This window comes from Heliangelus exortis, chromosome 28 (assembly GCF_036169615.1).
Source record: "Heliangelus exortis chromosome 28, bHelExo1.hap1, whole genome shotgun sequence".
Taxonomy (NCBI): domain Eukaryota; kingdom Metazoa; phylum Chordata; class Aves; order Apodiformes; family Trochilidae; genus Heliangelus; species Heliangelus exortis.
This window is the reverse complement of record NC_092449.1, coordinates 687,274-703,528: the sequence shown is the minus strand read 5'-3', so window position 1 is coordinate 703,528 and position 16,255 is coordinate 687,274. Positions and strand designations below refer to the sequence as shown.

At 52.0% G+C, this 16,255-nt stretch overlaps 1 protein-coding gene across 4 annotated transcripts in view; it reads left to right on the top strand.

Moving 5' to 3' along the window:
* REXO1 (RNA exonuclease 1 homolog) overlaps window positions 1–13,872 on the top strand; it is a 41,619-nt gene extending 27,747 nt beyond the window's left edge. For 3 of the 4 annotated variants that reach the window (XM_071727445.1, XM_071727446.1, XM_071727447.1), the window contains exons 9-16: window positions 1,019–1,156; window positions 3,548–3,661; window positions 4,276–4,349; window positions 7,501–7,611; window positions 7,907–8,022; window positions 8,175–8,313; window positions 10,720–10,840; window positions 11,666–13,872. In XM_071727445.1, the coding sequence (XP_071583546.1) occupies window positions 1,019–1,156; window positions 3,548–3,661; window positions 4,276–4,349; window positions 7,501–7,611; window positions 7,907–8,022; window positions 8,175–8,313; window positions 10,720–10,840; window positions 11,666–11,754 (902 nt within the window). In that variant the 3' untranslated portion in view covers window positions 11,755–13,872. The other variant, XM_071727448.1, reaches the window with a different exon arrangement.
* Window positions 13,873–16,255: the final 2,383 nt, after the last annotated feature.

The following is a 16,255-nucleotide window of genomic DNA, read 5'->3' as shown; positions in this document are numbered from 1 at the left end:
CTGGAAATCTCACACTGGGATGGGGAGAGCAGGATCTTGCTGATGCGAAGTGCTGTGAGCTGTCTGCAGGGCACTGTCAGGAGTTACCACCCCTGTGCAGGAGGAGCTGCTTGGTGCTCAGCACCTTCCTCACTGCCCCAGCTCTGTCTGGCTTTGATGCAGCATCAGGAACTCAGCTCAGTACCTCTGCTGAGAGCTGCCTCTTGTGCTATGGGTGTTACTGACTTCTTGGCTTTCATTTCTGCCCAGTCTTTACTTGAACCTTCTTGCCCTGAAGCAGTCCTTTGCAATGTGCCTCTCAGGTTAAAAGGCAAACTTAAAATTACCTCCATCTGCTCTGCAAGGCTCAGTGTTATGTTTATGAATGTCATGGTAAGGTCAGATTGTAGCCAAAGGATTGTGCCCACAAGCATTATCTGTGTTGGCTCAAGTCAGTTATGGGTATTTTGGTTGCCAAGAGATGCAGGCAAATTGTTGGGAAGATCAGAGAAGAGACAGGGAGGCCACAGAGCAGAAGGAATTGACATGGAGAAAGCTTAAAAGGGCCTGTATAGCTCAGCTAAGCAACATCAAAGGGTATCCAGCAATATTGGAAGGGTTTAACGTAGCAGCAAAAGAAAATATTGAGCAGAGGGCAAGAAGTTATAATTATTCTGTGAAACAAGGAGCCTGGAATCAGCAGCAGGAAGAAAGCTTCTGATAATGAGTTTTTCCACTAGCCGTGGGTGGCCTTTGAGGGTTATTCTCTGGGCTGTGTTGCAAATAATCAGTTAAACCATTTTAAACATTAAAATGAGAGAAGTCTCACCTTGGTATCAAAAAGGCCTTTCAGCTGGGTGACAAAACCAACAGGGGCACTGATGCCCTGACACCCATTTCCCTGCCAGTTCTGAATCAAGGCAAATGAAGCAAGCTGACAGGAGCAGGAGTCCCTACCTGGAGGCTTGATAAAGCCAAAACCAGTGAGGGAAACAGCCCCTGCTCAAGGGCTGTGGCTTCAGCATTGGTTTGTGTGCAGGAGCTGCCTTGTACCGGAGACTCAAGGAGTATCTGATGACTGAGGAGCAGCTGAAGGAAAATGGTTACCCAATGCCTCACCCAGAGAAGCCTGGCCGTGCTGTCCTCTTCACTGCAGAGGAGAAGAAGACACTTGACTGTAAGCTCTGCTGGTTCTTCCCTTCTGCCAGGTTTGCAGGTGTCGTAGTTGGAGTGGACCAAGATAATTTTGGGTACCAAGGACCTGAAGAGGGGGGGGGGGCAGGACCCGAGGGATCTGAGAGGAACAGAACAGAGGGGTCAGTTTTCCCTCCTGTTTCCCACCCATGCATTATTAAAAGCCAGGAAGACCAGAAGCCCCACGTTGGGCACCAAATATTCTGTCACAGTTTAGCAGTCTTGAGTGGACCAAAAACCAGAGGATGGAATTGCTCCTTATTCCCCTTTTATCTTCTCCTGTGAGGGTGGAGGAGTGATGATAGAGAGCAATACTCTGATTTTTGGTCCCCCCAGATTCTAAACATTGACAGCTAGATACATCACAACAGGAGACACCTGCCCTTTGGTGTAAAGGTGTTCTTGGTTCCAGCATGAAGCCATTCTCTCCTGTTGTGGCTCTCCATGGCTGTGAGCTCTGTCTCTGCAGGCCACTCAGAGAGTGAGGTGGCTGCAGCATTTCTAGAGGACAAGGTTCTTCAGCTTGCACATCACAAGAATGTTCTTTTTGACAAGAGGTCTGTAGTTTGTAGCAGGTGGGGCTGTGAGGCTGAGGGAGGTTTCTAATTGCTGCTAAAAAATAGGAACTGTCAGGTTGCCTCCCTGGACAAGCTGCCCTCAGCCACCCACTTCTGGAGTGGGCACATGTTCTGCACTTGCTCACTCTGGGCAGGTTTAGAGTCCACATTCATTGCATTAAGTTGGAAGCCCCCAGCTGCTGTCATAGGGGAAATCATCAAATCCCAGACTGGTTGGGTTGGAACATCCAGTTCCCTGGGCAGGGACACCTCCACCAGCCCAGGGTGCTCCAAGCCCCATCCAACCTTCAACACTGCCAGGGATGGGGCAGCCACAGCTTCTGGGGGAAACCTGGGGCTCAGCAACCTCACACCAAAGAATTTCTTCCTCAGATCTCATCTCAATCTCCCCTTTTCCAGCTTGAAATCCTCCTTGTCCCATCACTCCCTGCCCTTGTAAAAAAATGATTGGAGAGAGGCTCCTGCTCAGCATCTGCTGACAATCCCACCTTCCAGGGGCAGGAATTTTTTGTCTCTCTGTGCTGTTGTGGTGGGATATGGACCAGCATTGGGCCAGGCTGGTTCTGCAGTGGGTTGTACCTTGCTGGTTTGGATTGCAGTTTTCTGGTTTATCTCTTGAGAGTGCTGTGGGCCAAGTGGTTCCCAAAAGCCCTTTTTGCAGCTGGACATGGTGACCCTCCAGGTTTCCTCAGGACAGATGGGTCCTTCCCTCTTCTCTGAATTTTCTGAGCTCTGTAGCAGGGTGAATGCTTCTGAGGCACTGCTGAGGGCAGGTGCAGCAGGGATTAAACATTTACTTGGGATATACTCAGAGGTGCCTTACTACACTCCTCTGAGCATCTCTTTGGAGAGACCTTTTTAAAGTGTGTGAAGTGCTCATCCATGTTCACACCTTGTGTCTACATTTGTCCTGTGGCTGCTGAAGCAACCTGTACAAAACCTCCCTTGCATTAACACTGTCAAGTGCTGTATTTGTTAGAGCCCTTTTATACCATTCTGAGATCATGTTCCTGGATCTGTTTCTGTAATTTCCTCCAGATGTTGCAGGATTTTTGAATTTTTAATTAAAGCTGTTGCTTGTCTGGCAATGCTGCAGCTGTGCTCGGTGGACAAGCATGGGCTGGAGTTAGGCAGAGCTTCATTGTTCCCATTTGAGCTACTCAGGGAGATGAATGGGGATCAGCAGTATGACACCTCCTTTACTTTATGACACCTTCTTGCCATCTCCCTTCTCTGAGCTGTGGGCAGTGCAGGTGACAAGAGGGGACACAGGGGACATCACTGCCCCCTTGGTGGGTCAGGCTGTTCCTGTTCTTAGGTGCTGGAGAGAAAAGCTGTGCCCAGGAAGAACTCAAAATGTCATTTAGAAGTGACAAGGCACAGATCCCCTGGAAACCATCATTAGCTCTGATGTCCAAAGAATGACTTATTTATCCTGGTCCTTAAAGTAACTGTTAGGGTACAAGGGGTTTGCAGCCGAGGGAGGAACAGTGCAGCAAATGGTGATGGGAGCTGTGCTGCAGCTGATGCTGCACACCAAACCTGTTTGTTTGCTTCTGAGAAATGGTTGGGGTCGGGGTGGCAAATGCTCCAGGACTGCATTTTCAGAGTCATTGCTGTGTTGTTCTGAGAGCAACACTGGGAATCCTTTTTAACACAGAAAGTTGTTTGGCCGGTGTTGGGGGCTGGAGTGATTCTGCTTGACCTTTCAATCAGAAACCTTGTGCTTTGGCTCCCTTTTAACAACCTGAAGGATTTCCAGTGACCTGAGCTTTGCTTCTCTCTTCCCTCTAAAGCCTCCTGCAGGATTTGTCGTCGCTGTGGCACTGAGTACATGGTCTCAGCCTCTGGAAGCTGCATCAGGAAGGAGGAATGTGTGCACCACTGGGGGAGGCTGCGCAAGCAGAGAGGTACAGAGGGGCTTGCTCACCCCCCAGCACAGAGCCCACCTCCCATCTGGGTTGCTGTGGAACATTTTTGGGGCTTTTTGTGCTCGCAGGTTGTGGCAGTTCTGAGTTTTGTCACTGGGTGGCCCTGCTGCTGCTGAAATAGCCTTGCAGGGAGCTGCTGGGGAGGTACAGGAGCTGGAGCAGAGGTTTCTCATCTTGCAGCGTAAAAAAAGTGAAACAAAAAACCAAACCTTCTGTTCCCTTTTGAGGAAAAAAACCAAACCAAAACAAAACAGTCTTTTTAGGAGGCTGCCTTGGGAGCATCAGATGTCTGTCACTGATCCAGGACAATTCACTGGTCTTGCTTGAGCTCCTTTAACAAGTGACACAAACCCAGTTTGAGCTCTGCTGTGGGTTCCCATCAGAGCACCCATGTGGCTTCTGGAGTGTGTCTGGCTGAGTATGAGAGACTTCAGCTCTAGTTTGCTGCGTGTGAATCCATACTTACTTCTCCCCTTTGTCTGACATGTTGCTGCTGCTGTGCTCATCCGCGGGATCTCTGCATGTGAAAGCTCAAGTTTGGGTCTCTTGTTATCAGGACTCTTCTCTTTGACTCCTCTCTCTTGCTCTTTCAGTGCCAGGTGGATGGGAAACTCATTACAGCTGCTGCTCGGGAGCTGTGGGTTCTCCAGGCTGCCAGGTTGCTAAAGTAAGTTGTTGAGCAACACCTTTTTTTCTTCAATGATGTTTGTCCTCTGCTTTCAGTGGTGCTGGCTGTGTCATCATTGCTGAAGCCTTTGGGAGAGTGGTAGCTTCCCTTAAGGGATGAGAACAAACACTTCTTTGGTATCTTTTGCTATGCAAAGGTAGGAAGATGCAAGGTTTGGCAGAAAGTAGGAGGCTGAGCTGTCTGGTGTGAGGTGGTTTCATTTGTTCTAAGGAAATGCCAGTGGATGAAGCTGCCCAGCTGAAGCTCACACTGACCTGAGAAATAGGGGGTTTATTTTCAAGGAGCAGTGTTAAGGCCTTGGCTGCAGTGTGCCAAAACCTTTTTTCCTGTGTTTTTTTTCCCTTTCCCAGTGGCTTCTGCTAAGATAACTTTCTGCTGTAGGCCAAATCTTTTCTTTGCTTTTTGTTTACTCCAGGCTCTGTGTTGTATTAAGGGAGGAATCTTACCAAGGAGCCTGTTCATAACTCATTAATATGAGGAGGAAACAGGGGAAAGGGATCCCAGTACTAGAAAGTAAAATGGAAAATCTGCTCAGGAATGGAGTTTTCACCCTTTAAGTCAGAGCTGAACCCTGCCTGGGATACCTTTGCTTTGTAACATGGGACTTGGCTTCCCAGCCTGGTCACTGCTCCTCTTGACCATTGACAAGGGAGCAATTTGTCTTTTCCCCCCTCCCTCAGGTCTCTGGGGATGCTCCTTGTCACTCCTTTCATGGGTTTTTATTTGGCAGCTGCCATGCAGAGGAGAGGAGCATGATGCAGAACCAAGTGAGGGGATTGGAAAGGCTCATGTCCAGTGGAAGGGGCTCCCAGGGAGCATCTGTTATAAATCACCTTCTTTTCTCACTGAAAGACATCAAGAGATACAGGGCGAGCAAGGCTGGAGAGGTGTGTGCCCTTCATGCTGGGAAGTCAATTCTGGGTCAAAAATTCAAGGCTTGTTAAAATAAGAATTGTCTGCATGGGCACCTTAAAATCCTGCCCTGCATGGAGGAGCATGGCTGGGCTCAGGCAGGCTGCTGCTTCTCTTTCTTTTTCATGTGAAATTAAGATTTCTTTTTGAAATCATGGTTCAAAAAACTATCCGGCATTGGGACATTGGGAGAAATTGATGGGGCTGTAAAGATGTGACTTCTCTGCCAGTTTTTGTGTGGTTGTTCTAGCCCTTGAAACCTCATGGCCTTTTAACAAACATCCAGTCTCTCTAGTAGCCCCTTCCTTGGTGAAGCCTGTCACCAGCCTGCCTCCTACAGCTCCCTGTGTTCTGCCTGTCCTGCTTTTACCCAAAAAATGGAATTTCACAGCATCCTGTGGCAGGTTGGAGGTTGGAGTCCCCAGCCAGCCCAGGGGGAGAGCATGCAATGGGATATTGGGGTGTTTGGGCTGCTGGGGAGCACGGGGTCTTTCCACTTCGAAGGAGGGTGATGAAAACAGCAAATATTTGTAATAAGAAACCATTCTAAGTGACTAAATCTGTAGCTGCTTGGAAAAAGGGCTCTCTGGCTTCTCCCAGGTGATCTTGAGATGTTCCTGTCTGCAGTGAGCTGGTGTGGCAGGAGGTGGCAGGAGGGAGCTGTGCTGGGACAGACAGGAGGCTGCAGCTGCTTTGTGATCACCCAGCCTGCTCCTTTCTCTGGAATCAGAAGCAACTTTTCTGTCCTCCTGTCAACGAGGAAGGATTGAATAGTTGGAGAACATCACCTAGTACAGGAAAACACCTGACTTTTTTTTGTCCCTGCCCATTTGTGTTGTGTTACAGAGGGAGGGGAAGGGATCAAGGTGCAAGAGGGAAAGATCTGCTCTCTGTTGGCCTGGTGAATGGGCTCTACCCATTTCTAAAGCTGAACAGGCATGTGCTTCAATGCAGAATGGAGAAGTGTGGCCTCTTGTGGCAATCCTTCACCTGAAAAACTCTCCTGCAAAGACTTTCAGGCTGACCAGGCAGCATGGGATGTGGCTGTGGAGGAGAGGGGAGTGGGGGTGTCTGTTTCTGAGTCTTGCTTTGCCTTGTGAAATCACTGCCTGAGTTTTCCTGCCAGCTCAGGAGCTGTGCTGGATCTTGTTGATCCTTGACCTTTAGCTGAGGGTAATGGAAAGTGGTTGGAAATACTCTCCATTTATTGCTGGTGAGCAGCAGCTTCTGTTCACCTGCAAAGTATCTGGGTTTGGGATGCAGTTCTGGACCCCCCAAGACAAGGACAGGGAGCTGTGGGAGTGAGTGCAGGGGAGGCCATGGAGATGCTGGGAGGGGTGGAACAGCTTGGGAGCCAGGATTGGGATTGTTCAGGCTGGAGAAGAGAAGGCTGCAATGGGGAAGCCTTAGAGCAGCTTCCAGTGACTGAAGGGGCTCCAGAAAAGCTGGGGAGGGACTTGGGACAAGGGCAGAGAGGGATGGGATGAGGGGGAGTGGTTTTGAACTGCAAGAGGGGAGATTGAGATGAGATCTGAGGAAGAAATTCTTTGGTGTGAGGGTGCTGAGCCCCTGGGTGCCCCCAGAAGCTGTGGCTGCCCCATCCCTGGCAGTGTTGAAGGTTGGATGGGGCTTGGAGCACCCTGGGCTGGGGGAGGTGTCCCTGACCATGGTAGGGGTGGCACTGGAGGGGATTTAAGGTCCCTTCCCACCCAAAGCTGTCTGGGATTCTGTGGTTGACATTTTCTGGTACTTGATGGCAGCAGTTCCTTGTTCCACACATATGGTGCTAACACACCTGATGCTAAAGCTCAGACAGGGATGTCTGGGATTAGAATCCTCCACCATGTTTTAGTCACAGACTAAACTAGGAACCAGCAGCTGGAGTTAGATCAGTGTCAGCCCCTCAGTATGACCCTTTCTGAACTGGAAGGTGAAAGCTGTTTGTCCTTGGGTGTGTGGTGCATTGGTTCTTTGTCAGTGTGATAATGATAGCCCTGATCTGACTTTGGGCTTGGAGTGGCTCTGTTTGCTGTTGGTGAACCTCTCAAAGCATGGGCAAAACCTATTTATTTGTCTTTAAGCTTCAGAAATGACTACGACTAAAAAAATTTTTTTTGTTTCGAAGTTCTGTTGCAGTGGGCTTTTTGGATTCTTGTTCCTACCATCAGCAGTTGTCCTTTTTTTCTTTCCTTTTTTTTTTTTTTTTTTTTTCTTTAAGCAACATGTCCATGATGGGAGAAAGGAGAGCCTTGATGGCTTTGTGAAGACTTTTGAGAAGCTGCCTACGACTGAGGGCTACCCCGGAATCTACGCGTTGGACTGTGAAATGGTGGGTGCCCAATAAAGCTCCTTGAGGAAGGCAGAGGGTGCCAAACAAGTGGCTGAAGGAAAGTTCTTCTTCTTTACCAATCTTTCTGCTGTGGCCTGTAATTCACATTGGTCCTGTGCATTAAAATCAGCTCTGACTGACTGGTTTTAGCAAGGTGTGGGGACTGCGTGCAGCCTTGGAAAAGCTGTAGGTGGCTGATGGGTGCTGAGCAGAGCTGCTGCACTGGATGTGCTGCCTTTTGGGAGCTACAGCATTTGGGTGAATGCCCTTTTCATGTCTGCTCTGTTTTTTGCAGTGCTACACCAAGCAAGGACTGGAGCTGACAAGAGTCACTGTGATCAACTCTGACCTGAAAGTGGTGTATGACACCTTTGTCAAACCAGACACCAAGGTGATCGATTACAACACCAGGTAAGGGTGAGCTTCCAGCTCTGCTCAGGAGCTTGGGGGGAATGGCTGGGAGCTTGTTGAAGCTCCATTGAGCAGCATTAACCTAGTGGCTGAGACAATGTGGGCCTTGAGTTGTCTCTGTAAAGGAGGGAAATGTCCTTTCTGCCCTGCAGGTTCTCAGGTGTGACAGAAGAAGATCTGCAGAACACCAGCATCACCCTGCGGGATGTCCAGGCTGTCCTCCTGAACATGTTCAGTGCAGACACCATATTGATAGGGCACAGCTTGGAAAGTGACTTATTTGCACTAAAGGTAACTTGCATGTCTTGTGTGTCCATCTCCCTTGGGCTCTTCCCCACCCTGTGTGTCTCCTGTACACATAGGAACTGTTTCTTGCCAAGAACCAGGAGGACAGAGTAGTTCTGCTGGGAAGCTGGCTGTGGTCCACTTCTGCTGTCACCCCAGCTTTTAGTGACTGGTGCTGCCCAGGGGATAGACCTCTCTAGAGGTGACTGGGGAGGGTCAGTAGAGCTGGGATGGTTGGAAGGACTCATCTGGGTTTGTCTTTCAACCCTGTCCATGTAGTCCAGAAGCCTCAGTTGGTGTCAGCATCCTTTGAGCAGCTTGAAGATGTGCTCAGCCAGGGTCAGGGCATGAGGAGGGAAGGCTCTGGGCTCCCCTCTGGTGCCCATGTCTGCTCCACAGTGACTGTTTTAGAAGCAGGACAAAGCCTCTTCACTCTCCCTGCCACTGGAGATAACTCTCCTGGCTTCTCTTGTGGTGTTCAGGTGTCTGTGTGCTCAGTCAGCTGCTCTGCCAGGTTTGCTGTGATTTGTGGTGCTACTTTGATAAAGCTGCTTTGACCCTTTGTCTGTCTTGTTTCCTGCATGGCCCCCATTACCCCAGCCTGCACATCTTGGCAGCTCTGCTGTCCTCTGAGGGGAGGGGGACATCCTCTCCCCTTGCATCCTGAACAGAGATCCCTAGGGGCTTGTCCAGGGTCACTGAGGAGCTCTGTGGAGCTGAGTCTTCAGTCTGTGCTCACGAGCCAGAACCTCCTCCAGCCATTCTTCATCCTGCAGCTTCTTTGATGGAGTGGCCTTGGCTGCCAGCTCCTGGCAGAGGTTTGAAAGCAGGAGGTTTTAATGCCTGCAAAAGTGCTTTACCTCTCCGTGGCACCCTTTATCCCAGCATCTCCGAGCATTCATCATCATCATCAAAAAATTATTTGCACTTTTATCAGCCCGAGATGACTGCCTGGGCCTTTTAGAGGCACGATGTTCTCTGAGCACCACAGACACTGCCAAGAGAAGGCAGCTGAGGGCCACAGAGCAGAGTGTGACAGGCAGTGACATGTCAGGGCAGAATGGCTGAAGGCTGTGGCAGCAGAGTTGACATCTTGCTAATGGCCATGGCAAGCTCCGAGTGCTGATAGCATTTCAATTTTTATTTCAGGTCAGATTATCCCATTGCCTCAGCCTTCCTGATCTACATAAGTCATTAGCATTGTGCCTGGGTGGGTTCCAAACTGGACTGCAGTCTGGGAGAGATTATCCATAATGCTGGCAGTGTCATACAGGAAGAGGGGTGCAGGTTGTTCTGTTAACTGCAGCTCTTCCAGCTACAGAGCTGGGCTGTGAAGCCTCTGATGGTGAAGGTTGGGGTTGTCATGCAGCATCAGCTGGTGCCTGGGGAGAGTCAAGGCAGCTGAGAAGTCTGGATTATTGGGGTCTTGGCTGAGGCATCCTGCAGAGCTGTCTTTTGGTTGAGCATGCAGGTTTCTCTCTCCCTCCTGTGCTCAAGATGTGGGACTGGCTTCATCCAGGTTCCTTCAGCTCTCACTGAATATGTGTTGTTGACAACAGAGAATTAATCTTAGAGTAAAAAAATTAGTATTTTTTTTTTAAAAAAAGGCAGCTTCCCATGTGTTTATGGGCTGTCAGGTGTGCAGGTTAACCTGCTCAACATCCTCCATTCCTCCAGTGGTGACACTTCATGCCTAGAGAACAGCAAACTTCTTGCCTCTCCTGTGTGCCCAGACACTTTAACCCAAGCACAAGCCTGTCCAGCACTTCCTTCCCATCCAAAGTGTATTTCCTTCTACCCAGAAGTACCAGATCTCCTTGTCCCAGGTCATCCTGGCTGAGCTGGTGCTGGTTAAAAAAACTTCCTGTTGACTCATGGCTGACAGAGTTTGGTTTTCAGGTTGGTTGGCACCATGCAGGTCAGACCTTGCCCACGGAAGCAGTGTGCTCTGCACTGAGATAGCTCCAGTTTTGGCTTGCACATCCTTCCCACGCTCTTCTCTGCACCTTGAACAGGAATTGTGAGGCTGTTGGAATCTCACTGTGGTTCCTTGGTTCAGTTTCTCAGTTCTAAAGATGCTCTCAGAGGTGTTGCCAGGACCAGCATTGACCCCTGCTGTCCTTTGAGTTATACCAACTGAACTGGCCCTGAATTTCTGCTGCCTTCGAGGTGCAGTGAGCAGGGTTTGAGGGCAGGTTTGTTGGCAGAGCCTCAGGAAACCTTTCCCCAAGCCCCCTTCAGGGAGGGAAATCAGCTCAAAGCCAGCCAGAGCCTCTCACGGGACAGGTCGGGTTGGAGCCGGGTGAGCCTGCCTGGGACCTTGCTTCAGCCATGATTCATCCAAAGGAATGTCCCTGTCTGTGGGAGAGGGAAAATTAACCTCTTTCCTTGCTGCTCCCTCCCTGTCTCCAGCTGATCCATGGCACCGTGGTGGACACTGCCATCGTCTTTCCCCACCGCCTGGGGCTGCCCTACAAACGCGCCCTGCGCACGCTGATGGCCGACTACCTCAAACGGATCATCCAGGACAATGGTGAGAGCAAGGAGGAGCTGAGGGTCAGGGGCTCCTGTCCCAGCCCTGCTGGGGGCAGGCTGCATGGCCCTGCCTTCCTCTCCTCCCCCCCAGCCTCATCCTCTTGCTCCCAAGATTTTTATTTCCCACCCACCCCCCGTGCGGTGTCTGCCTGCAAACGGGTCATGGGAAGGCTCTGCCAGGGAGGGTTTCAGTCTGAACCCTGGTTTCAGGGTTCCCTGCTTCCCTCTCTGGGCTAAGTGGGGAGAGGTGGTGTCAGAGGTAGCTCTGTCAAAGCTGTGTCATAGTATCATGGAATGGTTTGGGTTGGAAGGGACCTTAAAGCCCACCCAGTGCCACCTCCCACAGCCCAGGGTGCTCCAAGCCCCATCCAACCTTCAACACTGCCAGGGATGGGGCAGCCACAGCTTCTCTAGAACATGACCTCCCTTCTCTCTCTGGGAAACTAAGCTTGACCTTTCTGTTTGAAGCACAGTGTGTTCCTTTTTGTCTTCCTTGAGCACATTGTTAACTTGTGGTGGGGACATTGAGGCCTCTTTGAGCAGTAGCCTGAGGGGCTGCAGACAAGCAGGATGACAGCTCTTAATTTAAACAAGAAAATAGTGTCAGGCTGAAGTCCAGCACAAAACGTGTTCAGTGGAAATTCTTCTGCTATAAATCCACTCCTGTGGTTTGGGGGGGTCACAGATGGACCCGTGGCTGCTGTGGCAGAGGGCAGCAGGCAGCTGGGCCAGGGTGTGGGGCAGGAACTCCTCTGGGGAAGCCTCCTCCTGGGCTGTGAGCAGGCAGAGGTGGTGACAGCCTCCCTTGTCCCTCTGTCCCCAGTGGAAGGACACGACTCCAGTGAGGATGCCAGAGCCTGCATGGAGCTGATGGTCTGGAAGATCAAAGAAGATGCTAAAGTGAAACGATGACTTGAGCTTTCTTCTCTTTCTTCTTCCTCCTCCACCTCTTTGAAGCAGTGCAATAAATGCTCAGAGTAACCCTGTCACCTGTATGCAGCAGAATGCTCCCCGAGGTGTCCCTGGGACTCAAGGACTGCAGCTCAGCAGCACCAGCTCACTGCTTGCAGGGCCCTGTGGCCAGGTAGTGGCTCTCAGATCCTCTTTCCTCCACCCGAGAGATATTCTGTGGTACAGCAATTGCCTCGTAGGCATCACAAGGTGGTTTTGAGTAGCACAATCAGAAAGAACTTCTTGGTTCCTGGGAGAAGCTTTTAGAGGTAGGTTGGATATGTGCAGAAGGATCTGTCTGGTTCAGTTAAAGGTAGATCTTCTTTTTTTTTTTTTTTTTTTTTTTTTTCCCCCAAATGTAACTTAAATTATCTCTGTACTACACACCTGGTAAATTCCCAAAGTGTTTGGAGATGGGGCAGGTGGAAGAAAGTCAGGCAGGAGGCTGTAAAGTGAGTGGATTGTGGGGCTGGTGTGTGAGTGAGAAGTGAGGGGTGGGGAGAGCCAAGGATCAGAGTGGGAGGGAAGGAGAGAGGGAGTCTGGCCCTGAGAGCAAAGAGATGGGAGCAGGGAGGGCTCTGGCATCCTGGTTCTGCACTCGGTGGACAAGGGAGAAGATGGCAGTGGGACAGTGGGACTGGGACAAACTGGGCAACCTGCAGCCCTCTGGGGAGGACAGGGACAAGAGCCAGTATTGTGTCACTGTGGTTAGGACAGGCTGTCCAGCTGGGGTGTAGGGATGGAGGGGTTTGGGGTGCATCTCAGCCTCTGCTCAGTGGTGGCAGTAGGTACAAATGACTCTTTTCAGCCAGTTTCCATGTTGGGTGTTTTCAGAGGATGTTGTCAGTGTTGGTCCCTCTCCCCAGGCTGTCAGAGCACATCTCTGCCACAGCTGCAGGGACAGACTGGATGGCTCTGCTGGTTTCTCTGCCCCATTTCCCTCTAGGGGACCAGCAGAGCTGCTTGAAGGGGTCCCTGAGAGCTGGGAGCAGCCTCACCTTCCCCCCCCCATGGAATTGCTTCCTGGGGGCTGCTGTGGGGTCAGAAACTCCTGCCCTGGGTTTCTGGGGTTGGCTCAGTCCCTGGTAGCCCCTGAGAGGGGGGGGATGTGCTGGGGGATGTCCCCCCCACTGCTCTGTCATTGCCTGGGGGACCAAGGGTGTCCTGCTTGGTGCTGGGACATGGGTGAGCCCTGGTGGCTCCCCTGTCCCACCACTGTCCCCAGAGACAAGGACACAGCTTCCAGGGCCTGACCTGTGCCAGGGACTCCTCCTGAAGCCACCAGAAGTGGGGACAAAAGTCCCCTGGCAGTGCAGAGCCCTCGTGTCCCTCTGGCAGGCAGCAGCTCCCTGCTCCTCACCCCACAGCCCCCTGAGCATCCAACCCTCTGGAGCATCCAGCTCCCACCTTGTCCCCTCCTCTCCAGCTGCCTGCAGGGAATTGTGCTGTTCCTGTCCAGGTGGTGGGAGAGATGGAGAGAAAGCTCAGGGCTTCCCAGGGAAGGCAAATCTCTTCTGCTTCTGCTTCTTTCCCTTCTTTATCCCCCTTCAGCTCCTTTCCCTGCAGCCGTGGTCCAGTCCAAAGCCAGCCCTCCCCTCCAGGTATCCCAACAGCCATTCCCAGCTCCTTCTCCCTCCTCAGCTGCTTTCCCTGGAAAAGCTGGCATGTTCCTAACATGGTCCTGGTGTGCTGGGGTCCTGCTGAGGGCCATGATCCCCCCACCCGGGCCTGGGGGAGGGCAGAGCATCCCTGCAGCCCCTGTTCCTCCAGGCCCAAGGCCCCTTCCACCATTCCCCTTTCCTTGCCCAACACTTCAACTGAGACCCCCCAGGAATGAGGTTTTTGGGGTGGGCTGTGAGGGGGGGGAAGGGAAGGATGCTGTTGCCCATCTTGTGGGATGTTGGTGGGAAGTGGAGCCCTTTCCCCCCCCTCAGAGCAGGTATTGGAGCTCCTGGGCACCATTCACCCTGTAAAAGCAGAGGTTTGTGGTTGGTAAGAGGTTTTTGGGTTGTACATAACTATTGTAACCTGTAACTTTTTGTAATTGTTTTTAATAAAAGGATGTTGACTGGACGCACACTCTGGAGTCTGGGGCTGCTCTGCCTGCAGGTTGGGGTGGGTGGGTGGGTGCTGGAGCCCCCCTGGAGGTTGGGAGGGCCTTGGGGGACACCCCCACCCCCCAGAGCATCCCCTCAACTCCTTCATTCCTCTGTCCCCACAAAGTGGCTCAGCCTCATCCTGGTGACCAGGGAGGAGCTGGAGGAAAGGGGGGGGAACTGCAACAAACCCAGAGCCCAGGACTGTGTTTTGGGGTGATGCTGGGGGGGTCTCAGCTGTACCCATGCAAACCTCTTCTCCTGCTGCTCCTCTGTCCTGGAGCTCAGAGCCCAAGAGCTCCGGCGCCGTCTTCCCCTCCAGAGCCTGAATTAATCTCCCAAATGGGGCAGGAATTGAAGTGCCAAGTGAAGGAGCTGATTCAGCATGGAGGAAGAGGTGAAGGTAAAAAGTTCAAATCAAAAAATAATAGGCTATTAGATGACCTCACTGGCAATGTGTTTTATTTAACGTGCTGGAGATGGCAGCGGGCACTTAAAATGCTGTAAAAGTCAGAGCTGCCCCCTCTTCTCAGCCACCTTCATGGACCTGCGAGGTGCTGAGTGTGCCCAGCTCCAGCATTAACCCCCGGGCTGCTGTCCCTTCCCTGGGGGGTGGCTGTCCCTCTCCTACCCCTTGCAGGTCACCCCTGCCCCATGGAAGTGCCAGCAGGGACTGACAGCCCGAGGTGACAGCAGCCACCAGGAGTGCCTGAAGCGTTTCCTTTGTTGCTTTTTTTTGGAGCCTGGAGGGACCCCACGAGGCTCCTCTGGGGCAGAGGAAGGGGTTTGATGGGTTTGAGAGTCCTGGTGCCACCCAGGGATGGGCAGAGGGACACCAGTGCCTGACCCTGGATCCAGGAGCAGAGCTGGAGCTGGGGCATCCCCAGCAGGAACCAGAGCCAGGGGCTCTCTCCCCAGACCCCTTTTCCTTTCCAGTTCCTCTGCTTGTCCCCCCTGCCACTGAATCTGGGAATGAGCTGAGCAGAGAGAGGCCCTGAGCCATAAAAATTGCTTCTTGAAACCCGTTTGGGGCAGCTGGGCCCAGCCAGCACCCTCAGGGCCAGCAGGAATTTGAGGAGGTGAAGCAGAGTGGTTTACTGGGAAAAAAAAAAATAAATTAAAAATCTCCATTTCCAAGTCACTGTTAGAAATACCTCCCGTTGTCCCCCCCCTTGCCAGGGGTGCAGCCCTCAGCCCCCCCATGTTGTGTCCATATTGATCTCTGGAAACAGCCCCAGGCCCAGCCCAGTCTGGGCTCTTTCCCAGGCAATTGGTGGCACTGGGAATTGGTGGCCGTGTCCTTGGGGCTGTCACAGACCCGGCGACCCCGGGGGGGCCCTGCCCTGCTCCAGCTTTGCCTTTGCACAACTGCTCCCTCTCTGCCCACGGCTTTGCCATTCCGGGAAGGAATTAATTCCCACACCTGAAGCAAAGCGGCCCCAGGGCGAGGTTCTGGGCAGCCCAGTTGGTCCCATGGGATCCTTATGGGTCCCTCTCTGTAGCTGTGGGTGACACCGAGCAGCTCAGCTCAGGGGCTGTGCCAGGACCCATCTGCCCTGCAGCATCCTCCCTCCCGAAGGGGGACATTCATCTGGATGTCACCTGCTGCCACCGAGCCCCCGGGTGTGGCTCAGAGGTGACCGAGGTTCTCAATCCTCTCCTTAAGAAGCTTTCACCACGTTTTGTCCGGATTCTCCCAGGGCTGAGGCAGGGGGTGAAGTGTCCCTCGTGTGACAGGGTCCCTCAGCTTGGGTGTGCAGGCAGGAAAAGCTCCTCACACAGTGACATTGTGCAGGTGGGGACAGGGACCTCATTCCACCTCCTCCTGGCTCCAGCCTTTTGCTTGGATGGGCCTCAGGTGAGTGTCCTGAGGCACCTGGGCTCCTCTGCTCCGTGCCTCAGTTTCCCTCTGGATGATGTCTGTGGCCTTGCACCCCCCAAGTGCCCTCTGGTGATGGGGGGGGCTGTGCGTCCCTGTTCTCTGCCTGATCTGGGTCACCCCTCACTTCCCTGAGGGAGAGGATGGAAAAAGTAAAGGTAAGGAGACTTGGGGGTTAAGATAGAAAAAATTTAATTACAGAAGTAAATCCTTTTTTATTAATAATAGAAATAGCAATAGGAATAATAAGAGAAGTAGTAGTAATGATAATGTTGATAATAATAATAAAATAAATACATAAACCAATGCCCAGTGCAAGTGCTCCCCACCTGCTGACCCGGTGATCCCAGGGAACAGAAATCCCCAAACCACAACCCTGGAAGGGAAAAATCCAACTGCCCCCCAAATCCTGGCTTTGTACCAAGCACAACGTGTCCTGACAGGGAATGTCTCTCCCAGCTCCTTGGGCACCTGCACCCCAGCAAAT